This window comes from Gorilla gorilla, chromosome 8, assembly GCF_029281585.2.
Source record: "Gorilla gorilla gorilla isolate KB3781 chromosome 8, NHGRI_mGorGor1-v2.1_pri, whole genome shotgun sequence".
Taxonomy (NCBI): domain Eukaryota; kingdom Metazoa; phylum Chordata; class Mammalia; order Primates; family Hominidae; genus Gorilla; species Gorilla gorilla.
The window spans coordinates 53,981,037-54,004,186 of record NC_073232.2 but is presented as its reverse complement, the minus strand read 5'-3'; the positions used below and the strand labels follow the sequence as shown (position 1 = coordinate 54,004,186).

Here is a 23,150-nt window from a genome sequence, read left to right as displayed (position 1 = left end):
CGACCCTTCAAAAGTTTTCTTGGCCAGAATAATTCTCTCATCAGATAATAGGCTATACTCATCCTAATATTCCAGTTTTATCACCACAATCAATTCATTCTACATAACTTCACCTAGCATGGACACTTTTTGGAAGACCATTAGCATAGGATGAATATGGAAAAGCCAAGGAGCAGGACTGGACACCCAGATGAGGAGCAGCCTGATGTATAGGTTGTACTGGGGAGGTGAAGAGCAGGGAGATACGGGAAAAAAAAAAAACCCTAAAATTTGGCACTATTAATTAAGAGACTATATAACAGGAGAGAATAGCAATATATAGTGACTTACTGACCATATAAAACTACAGTTATTTCCTACATTTAATTCTTTAGTAAATATTTATTATTTTCCCACTATTTCTTAGCTACCTGCCAGGCAGTGAAGTTGGGAACAAAACAGACCAAGTCCTTACCCTCAGAGAGTTTTGTTTAGCATTGTTGTAGACATAAATATGTCACATGGAAATTTAAAAAACAAAAAGCCTCACACTTTTAAGCTTTTTCTACATGCCAGGCACTGTGTGAGTACCTTCCACATACTGATTTAGTCCTCTGAAGAAAACACGCAGTGGGTGACCACTGTTATGGCCATTTTCTAGACAAGGAAACTGTGACCCTTGCTGCAGAACTGTGAATGAATGTGAATCCTCAGAGAGCTGCAGTTATGCCTTTGACTAGTGACAATGACAGTGTTTTGACCTAGCAGATGATACAGTTTTTTTGGTGTAGAGTTTTAAAATAGTATTTGTGCAGTAAGATCGCATTCTCTGTTTCCCACTCAAAAAAATAAATTATTCAAACCACGAAAATAGGTGCCTAAAATCCACAGGGCAGAAGCAGCACTGTAGGCCCTGTGGGACCACTGTTGAGAAAAAGCCAATGCACCCCTGGGCCTCTGTTAGAAGAGTAACTTGGTACAGCTGTATAATTCCTTTTATGAAATGGATGGGTCTGATCAGGAATCAGAGCCTCGGGATGGACAATGAGACTCATCCACAACAGAACTAATATCTTATTCACCCAGGTTTGACTTTAAAATTATATCAGCCATGAAAATTATTTCACTGCCTTCTGTGGTGAACAATCGGGCTATATTTAATTTTAATCATTAATATGTAAAAATAATAAAAGCCACCAAACTAGTCTATAGTCAATTTTCTGATAAAAGTAAATTTATTTTTTCCCCATTTGTGATTTAAATGGCCTCCAGAAAGTTTTTTGCAAGTAAGTGTTAATTAAAAATATGGAAATGGATTTAAAGCACATTACAGTGCACAGTGGAAGAATAATCACAGGAGCTTTGGTCACACGACCATCCTCATTCCTCTATGTATTTTTTAACTGTCTAGGTTATTGGTTGTTTTTCTGCATGCCTGTTCCTAGAGAAAACTGTGATTCCAATGAAAACAGTAATTACAATTATAACAAATAGGACAAATTGCCATTTGAGCAGGAACATGCAGTTTTAGTGGCCAAAAGCAAACTGATGCCCCTACGCTTTCCTGTTTACACAAATGAAATAAGCGTGTTCTCAGATTTCTTTATGCACGCAATGCTTTTTATATCTTGCCATCTTTAAAAACTATTCAACCTTTCATTCTTGACTTTCATTGACTTATTTTGGAACAATGCACTGTAGTTAGTGCCAACACTATGTAGAGCCAGTGAACAAATTCTCTTTCTGAATTTATCAGAGAATGCCTGCTTTCACAACTCTAGTATACACATGTCATTTTACTTTTCTGAACCTGTATTTCCTCACATATAAACTAGAGATAAACATTTTTTGGAATCCATAATGAACTACTAGGGTTCCCCTTCCCCCTAAAGTTAGGTGCATGGGTTTCAGAGTCAGATAGATCTGGGTTCTATTTCTGATAGAATTCTCCATTTTCTAGTTGCGGGGCATTGGCTGAGTTATTTAACCTCTTTGAGCTTTTGGCTCTTTCTCAAAACATGAAGTCAATAAAACCTTTCCTCCCAATGCAGTATGATTTGAAGGACCTACTATTTATAACGTGCTTTCTAACTAGCCCAATGCCAAACACAGAGTAAATTCTCAATAAATGAGAGCTGCTTTTTTTTTTTTCATCATCACAGTTTATATTCCCAAATGGTGGCCAGCACTGACCTTAGGGCCTCCCCATTGAACAACTCCAGTGGGTACCTTTCACATTGTATTGTGAGTGGGGGACCAGAGGAGGCTCATGGAAAGCAATGTGAATCATGGCCCCTAGAGTCAGGCAACTTATCAGCCCTCCTAGAAATTTGCTTCTTGATGTTACTTTCATCAGGAGCTAGGTGAGGGGTATGGTATCTCTGAGGAACTCTTTATGGTTTTAAACTACACTGTGTCTAAAAAACAGTTTAATGATAAGTCAGTTAAAAATAACTACTGGGCCAGGTGCAGTGGCTCATGCCTGTCATCCCAGCACTTTGGAGGCCGAGGCAGGTGGATCACCTGAGGTCAGGAGTTCAAGACCAGCCTGGCCAACATGGTGAAGCACTGTCTCTACTAAAAATACAAAAATTAGCCTAGCGTGGTGGCGGGTACCTGTAATCCCAGCTACTTGGGAGGCTGAGGCAGGAGAATTGCTTGAACCTGGGAGGCGGAGGTTGCAGTGAGCCGAGATCGTGCCACTGGACTCCAGCCTGGGCGACAGAGCAAGACTGTGTCTCAAAAAACTAATAATAACTATCAATGAAGTCAAATCAGTGAGAATCTGTCTGGTTGTTTGGCACTCTGCTAATCAAACAAATACTCCAGGGCTCCATTGATATGAAATACAGATAGTTGCACTGATGCAACAATACAATGACTAGGTTTGCTTCTCCAAGTGTTACCGTTTTTCAAGAAAAATATTTAAACTGACTTGTAGCTGGACTAACAAACTAGGCAGCCCTGAAGATTTTTAGATGAATGGATAGATACTCTGATGAAATACTCAACATCCAATGAATTCCCCCCGTGTATAAAGGCCTGAGCTAGGGGTCCTTAAGATGAATGTGACGTGCCCCACGTCCTTGAGTTGTTTCCACACAATGGCGAGAGATCACTCTACCTGGCTGTCACTCAAGGCCAATGTGACAAATACTATGAAGTTGAATAAGCAAGATACTCTGAGAGCACAAGGGCGATGACGAGAAACTTCACAGAGTTGATTGAGCTGGGTGGAAAGTCCAGGTGGATGAGATGGGCTGGCAGGATGCAGGGAAAAGCTCCCCCAGCAGAGGGAGCAGCACAGGCAATACAGGGCTGAGACCACAGCTTCCTCCACCCCTTGCTTTGCTTCGCTCTGCTTTGCTTTGCCTTGCTCTCTCTTTTTTTTTTTTTTTTTTTTTTTTTTTTTTCATATAACAATTATGGAGCACCCACTCTGCTGCAGGCACTGGGCAAGCAGGGAAAGAGTGAGTGGTCTAGTACAGCTGGAGCTCGAGATCTGTGAAGGCAAGAACATGGAGTTGAATCCTTCAAAAAATAGAAGGGCACAGGTGGGACAGGCATCAGTAGGTGCCCCCAACGAGTTTTATGGCTGACTTAATGTTAGGGACGAGGGAGAGGGAATAACTGAAGACAGCTGCAAGGCTTTGAGTCCAGTAACTGAGAAGCTGATGATGCCACCAAAAGATAAAGGAATTGGAGGAGGAGCAGGTTTGGGGAAGGTAATTAAGGAAAAATAAATGGACAAGCTTCAGCCTGTCAGTGATTCCAGTAAGCACTAAATGTGTAATCCAAATATTCTTCTACATCATGACAGAAAAATACTGAATCTGGGGATCTACACAGGCAAGCAACTTTGAGTTTTGTATAAATAGAGAAAAAGCCACTTGAAATTTAGTAACATAAGATACAACATCTGTAGCTGGACTAGAGACGACCCAGTCCAACTCCCTAATTTTACAAACAAAGAAACCACATCTCAGACCTACTCTCAACTGAGCAGCAGAGCCAATCCAGAACTCTGACTACACATTTAAGGGGAAAAAAAAATCTACATTTTTAGAACATTCAAATCTGGAATCAAGATACCACCTAGATTTTTCAGAGCTGCTGCTATTTCAGTTTGTTTATTTTTAACTAAACTAGTGTGATTCGCAGACTGTAGGTGAAAGGTCTCTTTTGAGAACATGTATTGCTATGTACACCTTTGTCCACAAAATCAGTTTTGTAGTTAATTTCTAAGATTTCGGATTTCAAGAAAAGCCAGGGAATCTTAGAGTACCTAGACCCATTCTGTATAAGGGAAGACATGCTTCTTTAGGTCATTGAAATAATGACATCTGCCATATATGGAATAAAAGGCTGCCTTGCCTAGAAGGAAGGGCTTGGGTGCTCACTGAAAGTGTCCTGTTTCTAGAATGCCAAGCACATATGACTAATTGGCAGTAGTTTCCTCCAAAGCAAGAAAATCCTGCCTGCTGACCAGAGAAAAGTGCCTAATACGGTTAAAGAATCACTAAGTGAGACTTTTTTATAAAAAAGGAAAAAAAAAAAAAAAAGGGTAGGGGCTAGGGAGAGCTAAGCAGAGGGAAATATTTATAACTGTAACAACATGTTTCCTGGTAATAATTTATGAGCCTACTGGAGAAAAGGGAAACACACAAACTATGAATAAAATATCTAAACATAAACATCATGCTTTCTGCAAATTTTCTTTAGTTAAAAATTAAGGCTGAGGTTGACTAAAGTAAATGACTGCATTTTCGTGGTCTCTTATTTCCTTGATGCTAAGGGTTACCAACTGATTTACAACTTCCTGTGTTGTTTTTTAAATCTATATTTGTCAGCACATTTTTAATGTCAGATTACTTAAAATAGACATCTTGGCTCTAAGAGGTCAAAAATAATAATATTAGGTTGACTTCTCTAAAGATTTCATAGCACTTTACAAGCATTCTAATTTAGCACCAAAAGCTTTTTATTTCTAAACGAATATGGTTTTAAGAAGTTTAGCCCCCACTTTCAGTTGTGGACTTCGGGACTGAAGTGCAGTTCAATCAGTATGCTTTGAAGTTAAGTAAATTACATGATAGCTTTATCCAAATAGTTTCAGCCTCCTCCTATTCAGGTAGTTTCAACTGTCAACAGGAAGTGCATGAAAAAAGAAGGACTCGAACCAAGGACCTAGAGTTCTTCCATTGTAGTTTCTTTCTGTTCTAACTATTATAATTTATTATCTCATATGATTTCTGCAAATTATAGGTACTTATTCAAAAAGAGTATTCTCTAATATGAGAGTCATGAAATAGCTTCATCTTCATATAAGCTGTCATAATATGTAATGAAAATGCAATGTCCATAAAATAAAATTTTTAAATATTAAACACCTCAATTTTAAATAGAACGCTCTAGAAGAAACTAACCAAAAATCTATGATTAGAATTGTTTGAAATATTTTATACTGAGTTCAAGGGTATGCCTTGAACCTAGTAAGCTAAGCAAATATACTCTGAGTGGCTTGTAAAAAATATTTTGAAAAGCATTCAATTTTTTTAACTATTTATAATGGAACCATACTTTTCCATCTCTCACCCTGAGGAAGTTGCAAGGTAAGGTCAATCTAAGAATCAAAAGTACAATGCTGAATTTAGTAGTTGAAGAGCTCCGGTATTTCATTTTCACAAGAGAGACGTGTTGAAAGTTTGCCCTGTAAGCCCTGACTCTTTACTTTTGACAAAATTTGTTAAGGGAATCTTTTAAAAATGAATGGAATCAGGGCAACCACAGGCCATATTTGAAACTGAAAAACAAAAGATAAAGAGAGTGATAAATTGGGTGGGGGAAGGGGAGAGGCAGATTTTCTAATTGGAAAGTTAGGTGTAAACACTCTCCTTTTCTAAATAGGTGGCTTGCCCTAATCCTGATCATGCTACATATCTACCTCATTATGTCATTCTATCTAGGTCTCAAAAGAGAAGTTGTTTGGGACCAAGGAACTCTTCAAATAACGTGGTATTGAATATATGTTTGATATTTTAAAGACTGTCACTATATGGAAACAGAGTGATAGCATGTCCTCATTAACAAATTCTTCCCAGTTAATTGGGCTGTTTGAGCAGTGTTAACAATTACATATAAAAATAGCATGGACCAGCATCCTCAATATGGCTATTCTAGTCTGTCTTTCAATGATGGCATTAGAAAGATGATCCTTTCAATAATAACAGTAATTATAAGTAATAATAATAATACACCTTGAGGTTTAATAATACTTTCCCTTTGAAGAACTCCCAGCATTTTCATCCACATTATCTAGTTTGTGCTTGAAACAATTCGATGAAGTAGCCAGGTAGCAATTATCATTATCCTCCTTTTACAGATAAATAAACTGAGGCCTAGGGATTTTCTTAGCATCCCACAGTTAGGAATAGAGCCAAGTCTAAAGCCTATAATTCAGTGATCTATCTTCCAGATTATTGCATCTTTAGAAAATATCTGGGTATCTGAAGGACTGCTCTATCCCTCAGGAAATGTTTGCACCACGGCCAGATCAAAACATCTTTTCCTTTTAAACTGCATTTACACTACAAGAAGGTGCTCCTTTTCTGATTCATTAGAGAGGATTTTATTGTCTGAGGTCATTAAAATAGGAATACTCAGATTTCTTTCCAAATTGTAGTATTGGCCTTAAGCAGGAGTACACTTAAAAAGTCAAAAGATATCTAAAATACTCTGGAATCAGTTACTTTAATCATCTAACTTTTTAAAAAATGATTATTTGAAGCCCAAGCGAAACAAGATCAAATCAAGAGATAAATAAAAATGGGCACAAGGTGTTAACTGGAGTGTCCTAGCCAGATTGCAAATTGGTTTACTGTGGCCTGCCAACTTAAATTTCTCCTTGCAGCTTCAGCTGGAATGGGTAATCTTCATTTCCTGTCCTAACTTGTTGTACTGTGTTACCGTTCACTGTTTAGGTGATTAGCATGTGTGGATCTAATGGTCTCGAAGCTCTATTAAGTTATAAATGTTCAAACTACCAGTATGCTGTGGATAAAAATAGAACTTGCTATTAGATGTCTATTCATACTCTGCAGAAGCCTGGCAACATTTTGAACCTTTTCAAAATGTAAATACTGCATATTAAGCATAGGAAAGAAAATTAATGTGCTGCATTTGCAAATTTATTTCCAAGTCAAAAATGCAAAGGAGGAGGAGGACTCTTGTTAGCAGAATTGATATTCTACATTTACAGAGTATATTAAGAAGTTTGTAATGGCCCTATCACAAAAGAAAAATACTTTAAAAATGGATTAATTAGTTTCTCTGATAATGTTGGCTTTTGAATTTCCTCTTTTCATTTAAAATTTATGGCCTCAGTATGACATTACTAGAGTTTATTGCATTTTGCAGGTGGCATTCATATGTTGTTACTTTATGTGCCATATATTGTGGGCAATGGGTTGCAAGTTTTTGTTAAAAATTTCCAGAACCACACAAGTACTTCTTAATTAGACTTGCAAATGAGTAATGACTTTCTTCAAGGGGGGAAAATAGTTAAAACATTACAGGAATTTCTGTGCCTTTTTTCCCTTAGTTAATAGTCAGGAAAGTTTGCAACAAAGTTTACTTCTTGAAACTTTGACATTTTATACTAAGTTCTGATTTACATATGAAGTCATCATCTGACAATTCCAAACAAATATCTTTACAAAGCAAACCGGTATTTTGTCTATGTGCCTATGGCTCAAAAAAGCTTGAGCAGATTTATCTTGCTTTCTGCTGTTCAAAATAGTGGAAAGTTGTAATCTCAACTACATATTTAATATCTCAAAAAATGTAATAATAGATTTTAATAATTTAAAAATTATCTCCTTAGTCATAGATTTTAGTGGCACAAACACTACACGCAAATCACTATACTTTCTCCAAACAAGCATTACTAAAGTAAAACAATACATCAGAGCTCATACTATTGATAATGTTAACACGGAAAATAGAAAAAAGAAAGCATAAAGTGATAAAATTTTCAGATAAAATCTTTATACCACTTCTCAGACATAGTAAGATCTAGAAGCAGAGTCTAATTCCTATAAGCATGTTTTTAGATCCAAACTGACTCTGTACTTTGTTCCAAGAGAGTTCAAAATTCTTAGTGTTTATTCCCATGGCGGATGTCCATTTCATCTTGAATATGCAAATTTTTAAAAGATTTCTTACGATTTTATTTGCCATGTAAATAACGACCTTGATTTTTTAAGATACATAACGTTTGGCAATGAAATTTTATACTGACGAGTATTAAATTATGCCAAAAAGCCATTTACTTGATATTCTTCAAATACCATAGCACAATTCAACTTAAAGCACAATTCAACTTTAAATACCGTAGCACAAGTCAAGTAAAGATGTAAACCATCTTAAATAACACTAATGCAATGTGCATGTAATGAACAATATAACTAACTTAATTTTCATGTAACAGATAACATCTGGGGGAAATGTATATTGGCAAGTTATGCAAAACTAATTTTCTAGCAACCACATCTGTAGATGTTATTTATTGTATGTTCACTTAACAGTCCATTATTCTGTTTAGAAATCTATTCTCTTCTTTATTAGAGCTTTTAATGTACTCACCTTAGTTCAAATGGTCTGCTCATTATCAGAAAAAATATAAATGGCATTCACATGGAACAACATGATTGTTTTTATTATATCCATTTGTGTTCAAGCATTCAAAAATGGCAAGAGAAACACATTTATTGCTTTACATTCAAAGTAATATTTAGGGGGTATTTGAAAGTCAAGCAAAACCAATCTTTTGGCCAAATGGATGTATGTGTATAATCAGAAACTCCTGATTTTTAATCTCAGCATTAGGCCTCAGGCAACTCACTTAAAGGCCTTCCCTTTGTTTCCTGATCTGAAGATTATGGGTGCTATTCTCATATAGAAAAAGGGAGGTTGCTAAATCAGGGTACCAAATAGGAGTGTTTTTTTAATAAACATTCTTGATCCTTTTCTGTTTTTATTTTTCCAGATTTAAGAGGTAACATATTAGACTTTTGAGGAAAAAAAATGAGACAATTACAATTCTACAGGAATGTATAAAAATAGTTATAAAACTAGCTTTATTTAATTTGTTTCAACTATTCATAGACTTGAGGAAATTATAATGTTCTTTCAGAAAATCTAACTTAATAAAGCTGACCATGTCTCTCTGTTTTTAAATAGATTTTATTACAGAACCAGTGATGTTGTAAAACATGAGGTTTTGTTAAAAAAAAAATACAAAGGCCTAATTGTATTTTTTAAAGAAACTATTGCATCAGACGGTTTCATTTAAACATATTTTCTGGCTCTGGGCTCTCACCACAATTATTGATTCTAATTTTCCTTAAACTTGCTTTTTAAAAAGGCTACCATTTTTAATGTGAAAAAAATCACTGTGATGCTTCTGGGCATTATGTTTATTTCAAACCATATATTTGATAATGTACTTTATTATTATTAATGAAAAGACTTTATATTTACCCTCATCCGAAATTGGGACATTTCTTTCCCTTGCAGTATCTCACTAACACAGCTAAGTGTAATTCTTCATAAAAGAGAAAAACAGAGCTAGAGTTTGGTTCACTAATAGTATGCAAAACACCCTGAAGAAAAGAAATTCTCACCCCCCAGTTTTTGTGCACCAGTTAAATCAAATTAATAGTTATGTGGGCTACACTCATAAAAATCAAGGCAAAGAAAAGCTCAACTCTCGTCAGAACTTCAGGTTCTTGAGAGTTTCACTCCACCAAAGAAATGATGATGTGGAAGCTGGGAAGTTCCAAGTTTCCAAGTGTGTGCCCGGTACACACACACACACACACACACACACACACACACACACACACACACACACACACACAGTGCCAAAGACCAGGAAACTGGGTAGTTGGTGAGTCATTCAGATGAGCCTTATAAAGAAATCCAGAGGACAGGGATGTGAGGGAAAGAAATGAGAGAATTGGACACAAATACCTGCTTACATTTAAGTGTATAATCTGATGGGGAAATGGGTACAAGTAGAAAAGGGCCAGTGGTAGAATTTGCTACTACCAGGCTAGAGAGGCAACCTATTGAGAACTTCCACAGGGGGTGAGGGCAAGTGAGCAGGAAGGCCTAGCCTATGTATGGCCAAGCTTAGCAACAAGACAAATATGGTGACAGTAGACCAGAAAAAATTCTACTGCATTAAAAACAACACTTTTAGCTTGCAGATTATCTCAGTGCCTGCAGTAAATTCAGTAAACTCCATTCAATTCCTTTCTCTCTTCTTTTCAACGTCTCACTCATCCCCACCACCCCCACTCCAAACTTCCTGTTCCTTGGTGTATATTAAAGTCTATACCACTAAGTAAATACCTCATCATCTTCCCTTGTCTCTGATTCCCATGTGCAGCTTATTTATTTTACCTATAATGTTTCAGAGGCCACTAAAATATGTTTAGCTGTCTCCTTTTCCTAGCTTGGTAAAATAAAGAGCAATAGAAGGTAAAGGAAGGATGAAAAACAAGAGTGCTGAAAAAAGGTACAAATCATTTCGTGGGAAGATGAAATTCTTGTATGCCCCATTTAGGAAAAATGCAATGGCTCGTGGAAGTGCATAAGAGAAAAGAACTGTTCTGATATGTTTTCTCAATATTCTATTTTGATTAACATTTAGTTGACTTAAGATAAACAATCTGGAATGATGTCACCTAACAGAATAAAAATTAAGTGCTTGATAATAGCAATAATTTCCAAATATGGCAACTTAATGACGTATTACAGTTTACTGAAAACCACAAAGGACAAGAAGTCAGCACACCAGGGTTTAACTCCCAGCCCTGTCAAGAAGTAATTATTTGACCTTAGGCCAATCATTTAACCTCTTGGTTTCCAAATCTTTTTGCTTATAAAGTTAGGACATGTTGGGGCTTCTATATATTTACACTAAGCAATAACTTTGTATAAAATCAAGTTAAAATTAATAATATTAATTCAATGCAAAACACATAAGCATTTGTAAGACCAAAAACAAACCTTAGCTTCCAGTGCATTTCAAAACCTATCTAAACCAAAAACATTAATATTTAAATGATGACATGTAACATATTTATTTGAAATCTTGTAGAGACATTAAAAATGAATGCATTATTATTTCATTGGGTTTTTTTCAGGCTTCACAGGATGATAATGATTTCGTGAATTTATGCATTTTCAAAATTTTGTCTTCAAACTTATGTTTGAAGCTCTAATCTCAGGGCCTGACTTTGTCAGCATACTGTGGGTGGCTTCATCTCTGGGCCACAATAACAAGCTCCTATAAAGCAAAACAATTTATCAGTTTACAATGAGGCATGTAGTAGGCATGAAAACGAGAACCCTCAAGTGGGTACGTCTCCACAGATCAATTGGGATGGGAATTCAAATTATAATCAAATGTTGCTTATTAAACATGGAATTAGAACAACTAATTAAATGAATCAAATGTTTAATGTTATTAATACCCTCATCTCCCCTTTCCCTCCCCCGAGTCAGAGTGAGATGAGCACTGCCAAAGTTGGCTTCCTTGACTCTCCTTTTCCTTCATTTCCAGTGTTAACCAACCGTCAGCCTCCTTCTGAGTGGCACGCTGTTGCTAAAGAATTGTTAAATACTCATAGTGAAGTCTTGCCTTGCCCTCTGTGTTTTTGACAAATCTCCTTCCTGATCTACTGGCTTCATATATTAATCTTTGCAGCCCTTATTGTCTTCATCACCAAGTTCTTGATGGCCACTTCAGCAGCTACGTTCTGCCGAGTAATAGCAGTCCCCATCAGGATGACATTAAGTGTATTAAACACCTAATCCTCTGCCAGAACTAGAGAAGATACACAGAGCATCTAAAACTTGGTTCTCCACCTACAGAGGGCTTGTAGTCAGGAGAAGGGGGATACTGAAGTACAAAACAGTTAAGAACCAGGAGATACTACATGAAATCCTAAACCACAGAGTATAGAAAGGAAATGAGACAGTGGGAAAACAAATTGTTAATTTTGAGAAATGGAGCTCAAAAAGCACTAGAGGACAAAAAGGGTAATGGCATCAAAAATTCAAAGGAGGTGGCACTTGAAAGATAACAGACTTGGAACTATGGTACATATATAACGGAACTGACCGAAACTGTGGTTGCTCACCAAACGCTCTGTCATAATTCAACTTTTTTCTTCCCATCAGCAAGTGATAGAGGTTGTCAAGTCTGCATGTGGCCCTTTCCCAAATCCTCTGGAAGAAGGAATCTCATTTGATATTTATTCAACATTCATAGAGCCCCCCACAATATTGGATACAGAAATGAAGGTATATTTCTTTTTGTCTTTTCATTCACCCTACCTCATCATTATATTCTCTTGGGGTGGGAGGAAACGAACTAAATGTTTTCTTCATTTTCTTTGCCTCTGATTTTTCCCAACCAAATACAAATATTTCTCTAAGTGTTGATTCAGTGATGAGTCCGCTGATGGTAGTTCAGCAATTTTAATCTTTTCCACCCTACCCTTCCTAATCTCCACCTTCACTTTCCCCTGGGCACCACATTGGTACCATGACTTGATCTGTCATAACCCTCATGAACAGAAATATAAATACAGAGTAACATCAAATCAAAATCTCCCCCCAGATTGACATTATTTCTGCTAGAAAAGTATCCAATAGAAATTTGAGGTTCCAATGAGAACACATGGACACAGGGAGGAGAACAACACACATCTGGGCCATTTGGAGGGTGGGCAAGGAAGGGAAGGGAGAACATCAGGACAAATAGCTAATGCATGCAGGCCTTAAAACCTAGATGACAGGTTGATAGGTGCAGAAAACCACCATGGCACACGTATACCTATGTAACAAACCTACACATTTTGCACTTGTATCCTGGAACTTAAAGTAAAATAAAATAAATTTAAAACAAGAAGTTTTAGGCTCCATATAAATCACCGAATGCTCTAGAAATCACCTGAGTGCTATTTACTTTCAATATTCTAGAGGTTGGATCAAGAACAAGGCCCTGAGGAGTCTCAGCCAGAAACTGACACCTCAAACATGGATCCTTTAGTTGGTTTCACCACTGAAGATGTAAAATCAGTGCTGGATCAAGTCACAGACGACATTTTAATCGGCATTCAGGTACTCAGTATTGATAGTATGCTCACTTACTTTATTACTGGTTAATTAGCCAACCTTAACTTTAATGTCTATAAACACTCCCCACACTGCCAGCATGAGCGATGCTTATGACGAAGTTCAATTTAACAGCTTCACATAATTCTCAGTTGAGTCATCAGAGATTCAGTAAGATCACAAAATAGATTTTCCAACAGCATCTAGCGTGGTGCATGTTATCAGTTAAAAAAATCAACAACAAAACCCAAAAAATAACATGGTAAAGGCTTCATATCTTGTCAAACTGTAAACGTTGCTTATGCAAAAGGAATTGGAATGCATTTCTGAACGGTAAACACTGAAGATCAAACCTTAATCCTCAGCTAAGTCTTCTCACCAAATTTCTAAAGGCTTTCAGATCTTTGAACTGCCTCTCAGACAGTTTGTTCCTTTTGACCTATCATTAATGGCTAAGCAGTTTACACCAATAACTACATGAACATGGTGATGGCAGCAGCCGTATGAATAGCAGCTGCCAATGATTTATTAACTGGCTTAGGTTTATGCTTAATTCTTTCTCATCTCATTCTGTTCAAAAAACAAACAGCCATTTCTACCTCAACTCAAAGACTTACAGGAATTCACATAATTTTTCAGGCCAAATGATTAAATAAGTAAAATGTATATTTTGAGTACATTTGCAATTTCTTTAGAAATGGCTATAAATCAGGAGGGCAACCTAGTGCATATTTAAAATATTAATGCATCTCAGGAGATTTAGTTGTCATCTGAACATGAGACCATATATTAAAAGCCCACTGTATTAACAACTAATTTAAAAAGAGCAAAAGATTAGCTTGGCATAAGCATACCTTGTTACTTGTTTAATCATCAAATGTTATTGCACTATTTACACGAACATTTAATGATTTGGTGCCAACAGACTCAGCCAAAGTCCTCAGCTTAATAAGGGGTGTTTAGTGTTTACCAGAAATAGTGGAAGAACACGTTTTACACAAAGCTTTATTGTTAACAACTCCATGAATGTAATAACTGGTTATTGTGTAGAAGGGCAGAGAGCAGTTGAATTAAGCTCAGTTCAGAACATATCTCCTTTTTAGATTTGATAACATTTCATCTAAATATAGTTTATGTATAATCATGGCTCTGGGCTCCTTTGCAGTCCTACAGCTCTGAAATTATTGCCGAGGAACTACTAGACAGTAACTGAATTGTTTGCAGGCCCAAAGAATTGAAAACGTCTTTACCAAAGCTGTGTTCCATGCAGTGAACAGTATGTTTTAACTATTCATTGAAATTATTTTAAATATTACAGTCTGCAGCATTTATACCCGTATTCTATATGATAGCTATGTGTCTGTATGTTATCTTCCCATTGGCCTGAAGCCATCCTGGAAGTTCAATAGCTTGCTCACCTAAATGTAATTAGGCATGGAGAGGATGTGGACCAGAGGACAGGGATGCAGAACCGCTAGGTGCCACAATCATTTCCATAGTAAGTGGATTTGTAGACATCAGCCTGGGCCAAATTACTGCCAATTTTTCAATGAAATAGCATGATGATGTGGATTTATACAATGGCTTAAGACGGCAAACCCCTTTATGTATTTTCTATCAGTAATCCTAGCAAACTCCATGTGAGTTAGGCAGGCATTTCCCCTGATAAATTGAAAAATGGGACACAGAAAGACTTAAGTTATTTGTCCAGAGTTCCCAGGGTTGACAATTGATAAAAGACCCTGAATGGGAGCTATGACCTGGGTTCTAGTTCTAATTCCAGCGTTATCCGCAAAAACCACATAACTTCTAATATCACAACCAGACTACTCTGGATTTTAATACTCCCGTGGTGTGGCACTTTTTCCATGTTTACACTTGTGTCTTGGTCAAATTCCAAGTTGGGTAATTACTCTCTGCTTACCTAAATTCCTCCTCCTATTTTAGATGTGTAGGTTATTTTCCACTTCTAAAACCTGCCTTCCAGTGTTCCTGGCTCTAAGAACTGCCATATCCCTTTTCAAAGGTAGCTATGTGTCAGTGGTCAGTGTATATATGCTATTTGAACACACCGACCTGCTGTAGGAACATTTAATGAATCACTACTCGTAAGATGTTTTAAATTTTCTCACAGATTTTTTTCTCCTACTTTGTTTAAAAGTCATACTGTTATTACAATTTTTGCAAAAAAAAAGGCAGTAAATAATTCATGTTTTAAGTACAGTTTTTTTCAAAACTCCTTTTCTATGTGGTTTCAGGCATATTTTACCTTCTCTAATACAGAAATTTCTGAAAATGTAGTATGAATCCATAAGTTTTTTATGTTAATTCACTTATTTTCCCATTGACTCACTTTATGGTTTTAGAGATTTATTAAGAATGAAGTTATCTTGGCCCTGAGATGTTAATTAAAATTAAACTGAATAGAGCAAACATTTTAAGCCTGTATAGTTTAGGTATTTTAATTTTAAAGATACATTCAAAATGAAATTATTTTGGCCCTGAGTTGTGTAATAAAAATTATACCCAATGGAGCAAACTTAAATATATTTAAAGAATTACATTTCAGAGAAATATGAATGCTAACACTAAATTCTTACATTACATGTTGGCTGTTGGCCCTGTCAAAGCAATAGGGCAATATAATGTAAAAACTTTGAGGGAAGTTTGCCATCTTGGGACCCTAGATGTTTTTAGGTCAACTTGAATTTACCAGGTTAGAAAAGATGAGCATGAGATCATCTCAAAGAAGTGGTCAATGAGAGACTACTGAACCTATTTTTTTTTCCTTAAAAAAAAAAATAGAACCAGACCCAACCATAGTATTTGCAGGATTGCTTGTCTGTTCAGCAAAGTTCTGAAGAATGACAAGGAAACACGGCTAATGACAGCCTGTTCTTGACTAGACGTGGAGCCTTTGGATCCAAACTCTGCTGGTTGTGACTAAACTAAAGTACTAAGCCTAAGGTCTGGAGATCTGAGACATTACTCACCTCTGTCAGTATGCCACTCTCTTAGGTGCACCTTCATGAGCCTTTTCCCAAGGCCTACACTTGTTTTGATAAATTCTGTCTCAGTAAAATACCAGAAAGGCCTCCAAGTGAATGTAAAATCCCTATGTGGTAGTGAAACAGAAACTGGTAGATGATAAGCACATCAATCCTTAGCTGAAAAGAAATGAGATTACTGGTGGGCATAGAGGGACATTAATTGAAAGTGGGAAGAATCGATTGTTTGAGTGGAGCAATTCTTCCCAATCCTTTGAAATTGTGGTAAAATTATTTCAAACCATTTTAATCCCTATGTGGTCCAATATGTTGTATGCCATAAATTTATTTTAATAAGGCAGGAGTAACAGATTTTTAAGTATTTCATGACATCGTAACAATGAAAGATAACATTGGTGAAGTATATCACAAAATTGGAAGTTGGAATTATGAATTCAAAAACTAAAGTGTGATATTAACATAATCCTATTCCCTACTTAATTTTTAAGGTAAGAGCTAAAATCCAGGTGGTGAAATGACTTACCTAAGGTGAAGTAGCTGAACTAGTACCTAGATCTTCCCAGTCCAAGACCAGTGCTTCTTTCGACCCTACCTAAAATCATGCATAGATGATGATTTCTTTAGACTCAGTGCATCCTAAAGGAAGAGTTCCTCTGTGACCTGGAGGACCACTCCATCCCTCCTTGCCTCCTCCACCCAACCACCAAGAAAGGAAAAGATAAGAAACCAGAGGCCGGAGCTTGATCCCAAGGTTTACTAAAGCTTGAACCAGAAGAGACTGATACTTATGTGAATTCTGAACCCAGAATTGTTGGCACACATACGATCTTTCCAGAAATATCAAATCTTACTGTGAGGTGAAATCAAATCTCATCAGATAAGGCAGCATGGACATGTCACAACTATCTGTTATAGTTACACTCTTGTAAATAAATATGAAAAATTATATCTGGGCTTAAAACAGTATTTGATTTTTTTAAATGTCTTCTATCTAAATTAAAATAATAAAAGGTTTGCAAAGTACAGTTACCCTGAAGCCCTCAAATAATGTTATAGCTATTAGAAATCTAAACTTTGAATTTATTAACACATATGTGTATAAGCTACTCCTTATACAGTGGTAGACATTTTAAAAATCACCTAAACAACAACAAAAACATCAATTTTGCCACGTCAACCACCACTGCTTTTTCTGTACGTAATTTTATTATCCCTTGTGAAAAAGGGAAGACATTTCCAGGGCTACTAATGTTCAGATAATGTGAACGTATTTATGGAATTGTGCAGGTAGCAATGTGAATCCACAGAAGATCACTGCCAGAGGCAAAATGCTATCACCACCTCGGCAATCACAAAACCTGAGAGCAATTGCTTACTTTTTTTACCAAAAATATATCAGAAAGTGGCATCATTCCAAGAGTTCTAATGTATGATGAATACTCTTAATTATGGGAGTTGTTCTAATTGTAAGGTTATTTGTGTTGTTATTTCACAACAGAAGCTTCCTGGGATCTCATTTAGAATGTATTACACAGGAGACACAGACATCCATTGCAGATGGTGGAGGGACCCACACACTGCAATAACTGAGCCCAAAGCAGTTATTCTGATTCAGTGCTTATTGGTAAAGTCTGTCTGAAAATACAGATAAATTATCCTATCTTCCAACACAAGGCTATGTGAAAAATGGCTGTCCAAATACCACTTCCTGTTCATAGCAGACATGCTATACATTGGAAATGTGCAGAGAAATATGATAAAGTGTTATCACATCACTACAGGCTGAAACACAGCCATGTCTGCAAAACAGGAAGGTGTGTGAGGGATAATGTCTGTCTTTAGGCACTATAGTATGTCAAAACCACAAAGACAATGTGCAGCAAAAGATAGCTCCATCATAACCACGTTTTTTATGATTGTCTTCACAGACCGAGATAAACGAAAAACTGCAAATACAGGAAGAGGCCTTTAATGCACGAATAGAAAAATTGAAAAAGGCCTAAGGACTCGGTACAAGGAGAGTGATGCTAAACTTCACAGAAACAAACAAAACCAGCCAGAATAATAGACTCTCTGGAGTGTCGTGTTTCCATCACTTAGTTGTGAAAGGAAAACCAAGCCCCACTTTTTATTTTCCTAAGTAATTAGAAAAGTATTGGTCCCAATTTTGCTATCTCCCATCCCGTAACAGCCTCTGAATTTATTGCACCAAGTGTAATGTGAACATTTTGTATACAAGAGTTTGGAGAATTATATATAAAAATACAATGACTTTTATGATAGTCCTTTGACGTTTTGACTAATAAATGCTATTCATCTTCAAGGAGAATGAAGTCAACTTTTTAAATAACCAGAAATAAAGAAAGATGATAATAACTTCATCCATTTTGACACAAACGGACTGCCACGTTACTGGAACACTGTGAAAACATACCAGTACCACACTATTGAGGATAAAATTTGTTAAACAATAGCAATTCAAATGCATATATGAGGTTTTTTTTTTTTTTACTGAAATCATTTGGTTTTCTTATTTAAACGTTTCAGTGTGAAACCAATTTTCTGAAATTATATAATGCAGTTTGAAGCACTTTAATTTATTCTGTACTGTATTTGTTATTTCTAATCTTGTTACTCTCCCAGGAGAATACATGACCTATATAAAAAGAAGCAATGTATAAATGGTTATTAAAGACCAACCTATATATAGATTGTAAAAATCTTAAATACAAATCAAACTCATAGAGTTCCCAGAATTAGCCATTATATTGAAGTGGAATGATTTAAAAAAATCTCAAGTCTTTAAATACCTTTATTAAAATATAATTTCAAAAGAAAAATATCAATTTGCCAGCTGATTGTCCCCAGTTGGACAAATTAATTAATTACTACCAAACTCTTTTCCAAAGTTCTTATACTTCAGAGTTTACTGGAATGGAGAGCATTGCTAGGAGGTAGCAGTTTCTTCAAAAATTTTCCAGGCTATACAGTACTTGGATCTGGGTGACACTTGATTGGATATCAGCTTTAACCCTACTTTCTCCATCAGTTCAAAGAAACTGCCCAAAATATATTCACTGGGGGCACAGGCAGATCTGACAGCATTTGGTAATTTTCTAACTACACTGATCAGCAAAGTAAGAGTACCCCTTGAGGTAAAACAATGTTTATTGTTCCTGTAGTTCCACAACTAAAAGGTCTGGAGATGTGTTTCTTCTCTGAGCTGTCCTTCCTGAATGAAAACGTTGATGGCTGCAGATCAGTAGGAGGGCTCATGAAGTCTGGATTCCATCAAGCAGTGTTTTCTCCAGAGCAAACTGAAACTGGGGAGACTGCAAATGTGGAATGAAGGAGCTTCCACAAGTCACCAAAAACAGCTTCAAGTGCAATTGTTGGCACAGCGTAGACCTGCATTTCTAATAAAGAGTGCTTACGTGAGCAAGGGTATCAGTCAGAAGTATCAGGACTCTAAGACTGAATCAAAATAGCACTAGGATGCCTTAACACTATATAGAGACAACATATGTAAGTGTGCTTAAAGCTGTGGTCTCTAGACTGAGACTCCCACAGTGTGATATTGGCTTCACACTGGTGAGTATGTGACCTTGGACAGGCTACTCAACTTCTATTTGCTCATCTATTAAATGGAAGTAACACTTATTTTTGAAGTGGTTATGAGGACTCAATATGCCACTGCCCATCCCTAATACCCATTGCCCAGTTGCTTGATTAGGCTGTCTGCCAGAATTCCGAGCCTTCTCTGTCTCTCCACTGGCACCTGTGGGACAGCATGTCCTCTCCCTCTGTTGAAGTCATCCCATGGTAGCCACCCTGCCACTCTGATCTCCTATATTTTCCATGGTGGAGGAGCCCAGGGATCTCTCTGGCAACCCAACTTTAAGATATGATAATAAGAGCAAGAGCAACCACAACTTTCAAAAGTAGTTTTTGCCCATTCAAACAATTGGATACATGCATAAGTGGTCTTTTTTTACACAATTAATATTGCTGTTTACATTCCTTTTTCATCAAGTAATATATCTGAGAGATAATTCCCTATCAGTACATTTTAACAACCATGTAATATTTATCAGTTTTATGATTTTTTGATGGGTCCTCCTGCTGAACTTTTTTGTTTCCAGCAGTTTGTTATCACCATGCTGTATCGCCACCCTTGTGCACACATCTTTGTGAATGTGTATGATTATACCTGTAGGTCAAAACTCTAGAAGCGGAATTCCTAGGTCCAGTTGTATGTGCGTTCCAATATTCTTAGATATTGTCAAAGATATTTCACCATTTTGTATGCCCACCAACAGTGTATAAGAATACCTCTTTCTCTACATTTTACCAACAACGTACATTAGTCAATTTTTTGTCTTTGATATTCTGATAGAAAATAATGTCACGCTACTGCTTTAATTTGCTTTTATTGTTTTACTCCACATGGGTTGAACACCTTTTCATATATTTATAAGAAAATATATACATATATTCATGTAACATATATAATGTGTGATGATAATACATATATTATGGTTATTAGGAAGACTATATTCATTTAGTCTTCCTAATAACCGAGAGAGAGAGAGAGAGAGAGAGAGAGAGAGATGATAGGTAGATACTATTAGCCTTTAATAGTTAGCCTCATTTTATAGTTATGGAGCCTGAAGCTTAGAGGGATTATTAACCTAAACCAAGTTACACATTTAATAATTGGTGGGACGGGGCTTCCAAACCAAGTCTGACCTATTTTACAGATGACGAAACTGGAATACAGAGAAAGTTTAGGTAACTCTCCATGATCGTACTGCCAGTAGGTGGTAGAATTAACTTTGGAAATTGGGCCTGTACGATCACAAAACCCACGTGCTTAACCTTTATCTTCATCTAGCCATCTCATAGTTGACATGAAATCAAGGGAAAGCTAACCTTTCCTTTTCCTTATTATATAATAATATTATTAGAATAAGCAAGTTTGTTGTTGTTCCCTTATTACTATAATAAGGGAACAAACTTGCTTATGCTAACGAGTGTATTAAGTTTTTGGAAAATGTATCCAAGGATAGAATATATAACTCATTTCCATTCATCTATTCATGTATTATGTATTTGTTGAGCACCTTCTATGTGCCTGGGCATTTAGTGGTGAGCCAAATAGACATGGTATCTGCCCTAATAATTTAGTGGGGGCAGTTAATAGTAACTGTGGTAAAGACAAGCTCAGGGAGTTAGGAGAATATAAGGCAAAGGAGCTTGGTGGCATCTAAGAGGTCAGAGAAGCTTCCTATGGGTAACTTCAGGGCTGGGCCCAAGAAGTTAAATTTAACCAGAGGGAAGGTGAAGGAAGATGTGTTTCTAACAGAAGGAGGCATGTGCCAAGTCCTTGGGACACAAGCTGAAGCTGAACAATTGTCCAGAGCCAACGCTCTTGTGGGGTTGTGGACCACATTACAGATTTTTATTTTTATTTTTTATTTTTATTTTATTTATTTATTTATTTCGAGACGGAGTCTCGCTGTCGCCCAGGCTGGAGTGCAGTGGCGCCATCTCGGCTCACTGCAAGCTCTGCCTTCCGGGTTCACGCCATTCTCCTGCCTCAGCCTCCTGAGTAGCTGGGACTACAGGCGCCCGCCACCACGCCCAGCTAATTTTTTTGTATTTTTAGTAGAGACAGGGTTTCACCGTGTTAGCCAGGATGGTCTCGATCTCCTGACCTCGTGATCCGCCCGCCTCAGCCTCCCAAAGTGCTGGGATTACAGGCGTGAGCCACCGCACCTGGGCACAGATTTTTATTTTTAACTTAAAAACAATGACTCATTGTTGACAAATGTTAAGTAGCAAGTGACATCAGATTTATGTTTTTAAAAAGGTCATCTCTCTAGTACCAAGACTTCTATCTATGGAGACCTGGAAAAGGGAATATTCTTATAAAAAGAGTCCTACTGCTAATGATGCCATAGCACCACTTCACAGCAGTTTCTAAGAGAGGGAGAAATAAAGAAAATGTTTGACTTTTTTAAAGTGACAGAGTCCACCTACTCTAAGTAGTCTTTGGCATAACGGTTGCCCTCTGAAGAGCCAATTTAAAAATCATACCAACCTATCACTTAGGAGAAGCTTTTCTCTCGTCATTCACAATAAAGTATGTTTCTTCCATTTGCAGGAATAATTTGGAAAGCTTTTTGCATAGATCCCATGATAAGTTTCAAAGAGCAAATATATTCATTATGTTATAAACAAGCCACAGACTACCACTATTTCAGGTATTTGCAGGCACTATTGTGCCTAAATATAACTGTGGAGTCATTTTTCCAAAATCTGAATATAAAGCCTCTATTTCTATCCTTCATTTGATTGGAATCATTCAATCATCCTGGTAGATAATAAGTTTGCATGTTCTTAGATTGCATTTCATTATGCTTCAGTTCCCCTAGAGAATAAATGTGCTCCTTTTCCCAACAATTGTAGAGGAGAAATACTTCTGACATCTCAAATTTCAGCCTCTGGAAGATGTCCCTCTTCTGGACATGAAAGTCATTTGTTTCCTGGACATTCATCTGTTAAATAAGAGAAGTCAAGACCCCCTCATGACAGCCATAATACCTATTAAAGTTTCCAAAGAAAGATGAATCCAGATCAAAATAATTCCATCCAGATCAAAGTAATTCCAAACCAAAGAGAGAATACTAAAAAATCCTTTCGCTTTCAGGATGACTTTCCTTTTCACAGAAGAACCTGCAGTGAAGAAGATTGGTTTATCGTATTTTATTTGTCAGAGCTGCCAAAGTGTTTTATGTTAATATAATTTTTAGCTTCAGAGAATGTTCATTGAAAATGTCTTCGATGGTCATTTTGGTGTTTGTTTCTTCCTTTTAATCTAGCTTGTAATTTATTCTGGGCTTTCTAAGTACCAGAATGAAAGAAGACAATTAAGGTCCTTGACTTGAGGGAGTCCATGGAATTAATGAC

At 36.7% G+C, this 23,150-nt stretch overlaps 1 protein-coding gene across 7 annotated transcripts in view; it reads left to right on the top strand.

Moving 5' to 3' along the window:
- Positions 1 to 18,501, top strand: part of CABCOCO1 (ciliary associated calcium binding coiled-coil 1) — a 101,845-nt gene extending 83,344 nt beyond the window's left edge. For 5 of the 7 annotated variants that reach the window (XM_019034472.3, XM_055353264.2, XM_019034473.4 and 2 more), the window contains 3 exons: positions 12,232 to 12,354; positions 13,036 to 13,176; positions 18,107 to 18,501. In XM_019034472.3, the coding sequence (XP_018890017.1) occupies positions 12,232 to 12,354; positions 13,036 to 13,176; positions 18,107 to 18,181 (339 nt within the window). In that variant the 3' untranslated portion in view covers positions 18,182 to 18,501. Of the gene's footprint in view, positions 1 to 12,231; positions 12,355 to 13,035; positions 13,177 to 16,666; positions 17,128 to 18,106 lie in introns of those variants that run through there. The other 2 variants (XM_063710067.1, XM_063710068.1) reach the window with 2 other exon arrangements.
- Positions 18,502 to 23,150: the final 4,649 nt, after the last annotated feature.